The sequence below is a fragment of the Taeniopygia guttata genome, chromosome 2 (assembly GCF_048771995.1).
Source record: "Taeniopygia guttata chromosome 2, bTaeGut7.mat, whole genome shotgun sequence".
In the NCBI taxonomy this organism is placed as follows: domain Eukaryota; kingdom Metazoa; phylum Chordata; class Aves; order Passeriformes; family Estrildidae; genus Taeniopygia; species Taeniopygia guttata.
In genome coordinates, this window is record NC_133026.1 from 129,888,336 (window position 1) to 129,897,630 (window position 9,295).

Genomic DNA, 9,295 nt, shown 5'->3' on the forward strand with positions numbered 1-9,295 from the left:
AAAGGCATTATCTTGCTTCTAATAAAAATAATTACCCCCCAAAGACAGCAAGGTAATACAATAAAAAAAAAATCTTATATCTGCACATATTTTCTGTGACAACCTCATTATGAATCTTTGTTCTATAACGGTGCAATTTATAAGCTCAGTGAAAAGATGGAATGGCTGTTTCACATCAAATCTAGGACTGGTAAGGAGGGTTGACTGTTCTCACAGTATCCATTTCTACTCGAAAGAAGATCAATACAGAAGGATGGGCTAAGTAACTAGCATCACCAGTTGGATTTCTCAATATTAATTAATCACTCCATCATATCTATGCTTCTGACCTTAATGACTGAGGAAAAAATTACAAGAACTGTAATGATCATAGCTGAAAGCTTCCTGTCCTGGAGAATTTCATCCTTAGCTATTAAGATGTAGATAATAAGCCTATTCTTTTGGTTCAAATTATCTGTTATTGGATAAGCAAGCTGGAGACTTTTTTTGTAATGGAGTATCAAACCATAGTCAGGAAAAGAAAAGTTTGTTCCCACAATAGACAAACACATTTTTGCAGTTGCAATTATATTTTATTCTCATTAAACATTTTAATTTTTATTGGTTTTTTTTAAATCAAGATAAAGCTGAATTGCTATGAAAAAGATAATGAGAAAGGTTACATGTAGATATTAATTTTCATCTGATTTATAAGGGTACCACTTTACTTCAGAAAATTATAATTGTCTTCTTTCTGAAATCAATATTAACTTTGTTAAGCAGTTGCTTACATATAAAAAAATCTGAGTCCCAACAGTAATCTATTGTGTAAAGAAAGAAGTTAAGAAAATTCAGAAGCAGATACAGTAAAATTCCTCAGAAGTGAAGATGTATGCTAAGCAATTCAAGTGTTCTGTTTTCTCATTTCTGATATTTTTTTCTGATTTAATTTTTTTTACTAAAAACCTACTATTACAAATCAGTATAGTTTTCCCGTCCAGATCACCCATAGTATAACTCTAATACATTCACCCAGGTATGTACCTTAATACCTGAATATCCAGTCACCTCCACAAAGGGCAGGTCCTGTCCTACAATCTGGCTCAGCTGATTTTAGCAGGACTCAGGCACTTTTCAGAGTTTGCCAGCAGAGAACTTGCTGTAAGTCCTGAAGAAAGCACCTTTCCTCAGTAAGTTTACTGATTTAAACTGTGTGTAACTGCTGTTAATCAGCTGTAGGAATTGGATGTAAGAAGAAGTATTAACTAAATCTAAAACAGCCATTGTAAGATATCCGGTCTCTACTTATAGTCATGCTGAAGCATCTTGGAGAGGTCCCTGAATGGCAATAGCTTCAATTTCAACTCTGGCCCCCTGTGACAGAGCAATGAAGGAACGTGTTAGGAATTTAATGTATCTATTTTATGAAACAATTGGATGAACAATACAACTTCATAAAAAAAGTGACATTTGAAAGAGATTAAATTTCTGACAGTTGTATTACTGATTTAGCAATGTTCAGTAATATTGTAAATTCTATTTATGCTTACTCAAGTATCATAACCCCTTATTTCTAATGTTTTATCTGTCTTCCACCATAAAGAAATATGTATCTCATATTCAGACTCTGATAATATGTGAGAATAACAATAGTATACTTAGAAAAGAAATTAATTAGGAGTCTTTATTAAAATAATTGCAATCAAAGCTATTTCAGAATTAGAAAAGCTGTCAGAATGCTTCAGTAGTAAGGTATTTCAGAAAATTTTGGGGTTTTTTGTAGATAGAAAAGTGACACTTACTCTGGGCAAAGCAGCAACTTGATAGGCTGCTCTGGCTGGGAAGTTTGCCTTGAAAACTGTAATTTAAACAGAAACATCCAGCAATCACTAAACTTGGCTTGATAAAACACAGTGCAAAGTAATCTGTATAAAATTAAATAATTGGAACTGTTTCAGTTTCAAGGCTACAAGACGTCCATGCCAGCTATCATTTCCCCCTTGTTTCTTTGTTTTGGTGACTGTCTGCTCTCAATCTCAGCAAGCCACCACTCATCCCCAAGCAGTCAGCTGCACTTGTGACCTGGTGGCCAGTGATAACTTGTATTCTGCTGACACTGCAGGGCCTTCACACCAGCTTGGCTGAAAAAGATTAAATCAGAATTGTGATGAGTTTCAAACACCAGGGAGTGGCAGATGGCTCGTTCACAGAAAGAGCAGGAGAGAGAAACAGGCCTCTGCCAAAAGAGTAATGAGCAAAGATCCCAGATTCACTTAGAGTCACCAGGAGTCCAACCTTACTCATATCAAAGGAAAGCAGAGGAAAAATAAGCTTTTGATTTATTCCTCCGTGCCCATTTAGACCTGACAATCACAGATATTACAACAGCATAAGGCATGGGGAAGGGTACTCGTAAAGACATAGGAGCTTCATCACTATGCCATGACCAAGAACATCTTTCACTATATCAGATTGCTCAAAGTCCCATCCAACCCTGACTGAACACTTCCAAGAAATTTGCACAATGAAGTCAAAGTTTTACTAGTGACAGTTATCACAAAACTGTTAATAATGGAAATGTAGGGGTCCTGCATGGAGATAATAACTCACAATAAAAGAACAGCAGCAACTGCTTTCTCAAACTCCAGGATGGAGGCAACAAGTACTGGTTTTACTCTGCTTAAGCAGGCACATCCCCAGTACAGTTTGACAAGTAGGAGACTGTGTTACTTGTTTATCAACGAGACTTCATTCAAGACCAGATGTTGCAATCTAAATAAGGAGCTCATGCAAATTGTCCCAAATTATTCTGCACAAAACAGCTCATTGGACTCACCTATTTCAGTCTACATTCACTTTTGCTGACCAAGCATTGTTCTCTTTTTACTTCAAGGAGAGCACCATGGCTCATCCTTGTATAAAGAATGAGCACAGTCCTATAACAATGACCCTCAAATTGTTCAAAAGTATAGACTCAAAAGAAATTGAGATATAAAGTCTGAAATTCAGCATTTGAAGGCTGCCTACAGTAGAACTATAGCCAGGACAGCAAAACATCAAGCAAGGTAAGAGGCAAAGAAGATCAACCTGTAGGGATAGCAGGAGATGATCTTCACAGGACAGTGAGTTAGTGGAAAGGTAGAATAAAAATCCACATGAAATTAGGCTCTGCTTGATCTGATACTTGAAAATTAAATATTAAAAAAATTTCTACAGGAATTTCAAAGACATCATGTGAGCCATTAAAACACTTTGACTACCATGAACATAATTTGTTTCACAAGTCATAATGGTAAAACACAAGCAAAATATCTACTTACATTGTTTGTAAATATCGTTAATATCATTGTAGTCCTTCATGTCTGCCATCAAAACTGTAGTCTTCACAACTAGAAATTATGTAAGTGCAGTTATTTTAGACCTCTGACTTGCATAAAAAATTGAAAAAGTTTAGTGCATTTCTTGGTTTTATTTCATAGATTTCTCACAAGTATTCTAAACATTTTGAAAAGTTTTGCAGATATTAACCATTAGAGCTACAACCTAAGGAACTATCTAAAAAAATCCAAGCACCTAGTGTGTAATAAAACTTTAGGGAATTAAGCCATTCCTGACTAGCTCTGAAAAAGCCAAATCCTCCCATGAGGCACTGAACTAATAAGCAGATCAATTAAAATAGCTGTTGTAAGCCAGCTGCTGGCAATACCTTAGATATAATATCTGCTGCCAGTAAAAAAAATTCATGGAAGGTCTGAAAATATCCTCTGTGCTAGAATTTCTTCCCAGGACTGCCTAACCCAGCTGTAATCCTGGTGTGGCTTCACCAGTAGAGTCCTCCACCCAAAAAGTATTGAGAATGTCTAGAATATTAACAGCACAGTTACAAACCTGCTTTCACCTGGAGCAAAGCCTTAAAATGGCTGTAGTCACTGCAACATTCTGTACCTGAGCTTCCCCAGTTGGAGTTAAAATATTAGTACCACTGCCAGAAATTTTTGGTGAAAGGTAGTGTTCAATTGATACCCATTGCAAAACTTGGATATAGATTAATTTCTTTTATTTTTTAACCTAAATTCACAATTTCTTTTGTTTCTTCCAGCTATTGGTAACAATTTAATGTCCAATAAATAGCTTTTTTCTTTTTTTCTTAAAAGGTCACTTGATTTTTTTATATTTTAATTCTGGTAAAAACAACCATCTGTTTGCCAGAGTCACAGCAGCACTTACCATTGCCATAGTCACAGCCTGCAGCTTTCAGGATTTCTCCCATGTTTTTTAGAGCCTAAAGAAAAATGAAACAAAAATCTTTTAGCTATCAGCTGGGTTATATTTCTGTAAGTATGTAAGAGTGACTTGTGACTTGGCTGAATCCATGTTTACTGTAAGTTCAATCAGCAAAATCTCAACTGTCAAAAAAAGACTGACTTAAATAAAAATTAATAAAAGGGAGCATCTAATAAATATGAAACCATCCATTCATTAGATGTAAATACATGATACAACTCCATCTCATCCTGTTATCTCACTCCACCTCTTTGCAGCTGAGGGAGTAAAATTTTCCCTGACTTAAGCCAGGTTTTTTATTGGGGTGTGTGAACCTTTGCTTCAATCACTGATTCTTTCTTACCTTCCTACATGAAACAGATTTCTAGCCTGACCTCCAAGTTTTCCAAGTTGTTGGAAAAATGACTAAAGTTAAGTTAATTAAGATGGAATGACTTCCTCCTGCTTTTCCCCCATCTGGAAGATGTGACGTGCTTTCTAGTCTCCTCAATTTCTCACAACTCCACTTTTAATTAGACACATGCCAATTCCATTACAAGTTCATTGCTGGAAGAATTCTTACCTGCTTGGCTTCCTCCTTTACCCCTCCAGAGACAAGCTGCCCAGTGGAAGGTTCCAGCCCTATCTGCCCTGCAATGTACATCGTCCGATCCACCAGCACGGCTTGGCTGTAAACACAAATGGCATTTTAGGTCTAATGTTTCCCCACAAAAACACTTCAAATCCAAAAGCACATTTAAAATTTTCTACAGTACTTTATCATGTATCAGACCGAGGTTTGCCCATGCAAGCCTGTACATGCAGTCATACATCAATTTGCTTAAACTTTTGAAGCGCTGGGATTATACCATCTATGGGAGTGCCTAGCTCTGCCCTTGAGGAGATAAACCCTGTTTCTTGCAAAGGCACAAGGTGTGAATGCAGCAACACAACACTAAACTGACCTACAGGTTCCATACAGATATACAGGTTCTGTACAGATAGCACAGAGGGAAGGCAGAGTAAATAAAGTCATTTTTTGCACCTGCCCACATAAACATTCGGTCCCAGTTTGAGAAGCAAACAAAATTCAGCTGCAGAGCAATGGAGGGAAAAAAAAAAAGAAAATAAAAAAAGAGATTTAACATATTTCTTGTTAAACAGGCACTATGAAAATGAGTTACGGCTGTGAGGTGATACCTGCACCCTGGTTCTCTGGCAGTATTCCTCCAGAGTAATGAATTTGGCCAGTCAGCAAAACGCCTTGACCACTCCATCCCCAGAACACTCACTCTCCTCTCACCAAATAACCTGAGTGACTTCTTTGCTGGGTTAATTCAGAAGAATGCAAAATTCAAGTTATTTGCAAAACATTTATATAAAAACGTCAAATGTGCTTTTGCTGAAGCTGAGTTGGCAATTATTAGTGTCTCTACTTCAAAAAGGTTAAAAGTTGAAAACAAATATTTAAACCATCTAGAGAACATTATACAAGAGACACAATTTAATTCTCTTCAACCAGTAATTAAAAATATTTTGCAAAGAAATTATAGAAGGATTCTTTTGGAATTGTTTATGGCGTGTCAATACTGTTTTTCATATCTCTTCTCATTCCACAAGGAAATGCATTGTTTTCACCATTCAACAACTCTCTCAAGCTACACAAACTAGTTACCTCCCTGAGGTATCTGAAATAGGAGGTTTTCTTCCCTTTAATGTTGATGGAAATAGAGGGACACATTCAGAGAATATTTTTAGTATTCGCTAAATACTAATTTTAGTATTTGAGATTCGCTCAGTTGGACTGTCTTAATCCATTCACCTCACAGGGAACCAACCTAATCTAGGGACTCAGTCAAATAATCAGGGTTAGGCAGTTTGAACAATGCCATCATTCCCATCTTTCCTTTTACACCAGTCCTACACTCTCCTGTAATTTCATAAGGGGAAAAAATAGCCAGCAACTTGTCAGATATGGTAAACTATCTGACATGGGGATTATTTTTTCTGTCATCAACTAAAAAAACTGGAGAAAATCACAAAACTACACCATACAAAGAAAAACCACTGAATAGTTTTCTAGCTGACACAGTATTGTTGATAGAAATGTGTGCATGTACACACTTCTTTAGTTTTCTTTCCTACCACTCCTGCTGTGGAGGGGGGCCCTCAGAGCACAAACTTCTGTTTCTGTTTGAAGCACAGAGAGCTGTACAAGAAGAAGGTATTGGCTCTCCACTAAATGAGATTTGGTTTGTGATAAGCAGTACAACACAATGACAGTGAAATGTTTATCTCAGCGGTCATCTGAGAGTCCTAAATCATTATTAACTTGGGAAAGAACAGGCTGAAGCCTTCCGATACTACTGCCAGATCAACATCTGCAGCACCCTTATTGGGTCTGATCAGCTTCCTGCTCTTGGTGTGCTCAGCAGTGGAATCCTCCATTCACTGAGACTAGGAACAATTTACCAGCCAAGGAATAGACTTGCACTGCACTCAAATGCATGAGTGCAGCTAAGGGAAACTTCAACTCCACAAACCCAAATCATTCTTCAGCTGCAGATGCACCTCACAACTAGGGCAAATCGTAGCTGCTCATTAATCAGCAGGGATGTGAATGTGTGTCTAAAGTCATTCAGGCTTCAGTGTACCTAAATGCATAACTGGGCCAACACTGTGACCTTAGAACAACATTGTCTGTCAGAGAGACGGTGTTAGGAACCATGCTCTTTGTTAATCAGATCTTCTTTACATAAATGATTGTGGATTAATACAAGAACAGTATCATGTTAAAAACATTATGAGATATATAGACCCACACATAGATATGTTCCTTTTTATATATCTACCTGCCTCAAGGTATTGGCAAATAGATGGAGTAAAGGAAATAGAAAAATACAGTAAAAATAGGTCACTAAAAAGCATACTGAAGGGCTGTAGCAGAACCAGGAATGCAGCTAATTCATCCCAATTCTTCATTCCACATTAAACCCTCATCCCTGCATAACCAAGCTCAGACCTCACAGCAGAGATGTGGCAGTTATTTCTTGTGCAACTTCTGCCCTCTGGACTTTGACAAGTTTACTAAAATCTGATAAAATAAGTTAGTAATAAACGTATTGATGTTAGACCTGTCATACATTTAACAAGCTGCACAATAAGCAGCATTTCATCAAAACCTGCCAATAAGCACAACATTTTGGAGTGGAAAGCTATGTTGAAGGCTAGGACACTGGTGTGTGCGTGCAGACAAAGAATTGTTGCCTTTCCCTGTCTTAGATGTTCTCCTGATGCCAAGCAATGTCAGGCCCCTGGCTGCAATCCACCAACAGTTTATTGTTTACAGAAGTTAACCTTCATGCCATGTCTCTCTGCTTCTACACTTGTATTTTTCCATCTTTATAAAGCCTGTAAGAAACACACGGTTTGAAGCTTAGAAAGCTTAGGACACAATGTAATGGAGACAAAAATGCACCTGGAAGGCACGAAGATGCTATTGTGAACACAAAGCCTGAAAACAGAATTAAAAATTCTTAGAAAATGTCCTGGTAATAACCCTCTAGTACTTTAGCTATGAGAATCTACTGACTGAACATTTTTTCACATCCAAATTGCAGAGAAATCTTTATCTAATTAAAACTGGTATTTTTCTTTATTTTAATTCTATATACAACTACTACAACAACATATTTGTGAAAATGTTGAACATCTTACATATTTTTACAGAAGTTAAGTTTTTAGACTGGAAAACATAACTATTTAAAATAAGGAAGGATTTTTAATTCCCAGACATTGAATTCTCCATGTAACCAAGCTTGTCCTGGACTGGGCTCAAGCCTTCACTCTGTATCATCTGTGCAGTCAGCATTTCCAGCTTCCCCACACAACATACTTGTCTCTAGCCAAGCACCTTTTTCTGGAGAACAATCATTCTTCTTTCTCTTTTTTCTCCATTCACTCCTTACCACTAATTCCAGAATTACTTTCCCAAACTAACGTTTTGAACTATACCCCCTGCCCTTATTGGCCTGCAGATTGCCACAGCCCCACTCGTGCTTTGGGACTCCAGGTTCCCTGGGGGTTGTGGGGGAGGGAGTGCCAGGACTGGCCCCCACTCAGGGGTCCTGCCCTCACCTCAGGCCTGCTTGCCTGACCCCAGGGACCTGATAAAACCCTGCCAGCAAAACGTGCTCCCAAAATCACAGAATTGTTAGGGTTGGAAGGGTCCTCTGGAGATCATTCAGTCCAAGCCCCTGCCAAGGCGGGCAGGTTACACAGGAGTGCATCCAGCTGGGTTTGGAATGTCTCCAGAGAGGGACACTCTGCAGCCTCCCTGGGCAGCCTGTTCCAATCTCTGCCACTCTCAATAAAGAAACTCTTCCTCATGTTGGGCTGAAACTTCTTGTGTTCTAGTTTATGGCCACTGCTCCTTGTCCTGTCACTGGGCACCTCTGAAAAGAGTCTGGCACCATCTTCTTGGCACCTGCCTTCAAGGCATTTATAAGTGTTGATAAGATCCTCTCTCAGTCTTCTTTTCTCCAGACTAAACAGGCCCAGCTCCCCCAGTCTTTCCTCAAAAAGATGCTCCAGACCCCTCATCATTATGTGCCCCTCCGCTGACCCTCTCAAGTAGCCCCTTGTCTTCCTTGTACTGAGGAGTCCAGAACTGGACACAGCTCTCCAGATGTGGCTTCACTAGGGCCGAGCAGAGGGGCAGGATCACCTCTCTCGACCTGCTGGCCACACTTTTCCTGATGCACCCCAGGAAAGCATTGGCTGCAAGGGCGCTGCCGGCTCATGGTCTACTTGTTATCCACCAAGACTCTCATATCTTTCTTAGCTAAGGCATTACCTGTAGGGACCCAGTGCAGGGGCCTTGGTAGTGCTGATTATTTTCTTCACGAGCGAGGCCATGGCTGGAGCCGGTGCTGAAGCAGCCGCGACTGCCGCGGCCGCCCCCCTGCGCTCCCTCCCCTTAGCGCCAGCCGGAGCACGCCCCGCCCCCACCGCCCGCGGGGGCCTCTGGGAAATGTAGTCCCTAAGGGCTGTG

General features: G+C 39.3%; 1 protein-coding gene across 1 annotated transcript; it reads right to left on the reverse strand.

Annotated features, from left to right (window-relative positions):
• Window positions 1-550: 550 nt before the first annotated feature.
• RIDA (reactive intermediate imine deaminase A) lies at window positions 551-9,257 on the reverse strand. Its single transcript, XM_012571980.5, has 6 exons — window positions 9,098-9,257; window positions 4,826-4,931; window positions 4,207-4,261; window positions 3,300-3,368; window positions 1,782-1,837; window positions 551-1,353 (listed from the first exon to the last, which is right to left on the reverse strand). Exons 1-6 carry the CDS (start codon window positions 9,157-9,159, stop codon window positions 1,291-1,293), a joined length of 411 nt encoding a protein of 136 aa, XP_012427434.3. The 5' UTR covers window positions 9,160-9,257; the 3' UTR covers window positions 551-1,290.
• Window positions 9,258-9,295: the final 38 nt, after the last annotated feature.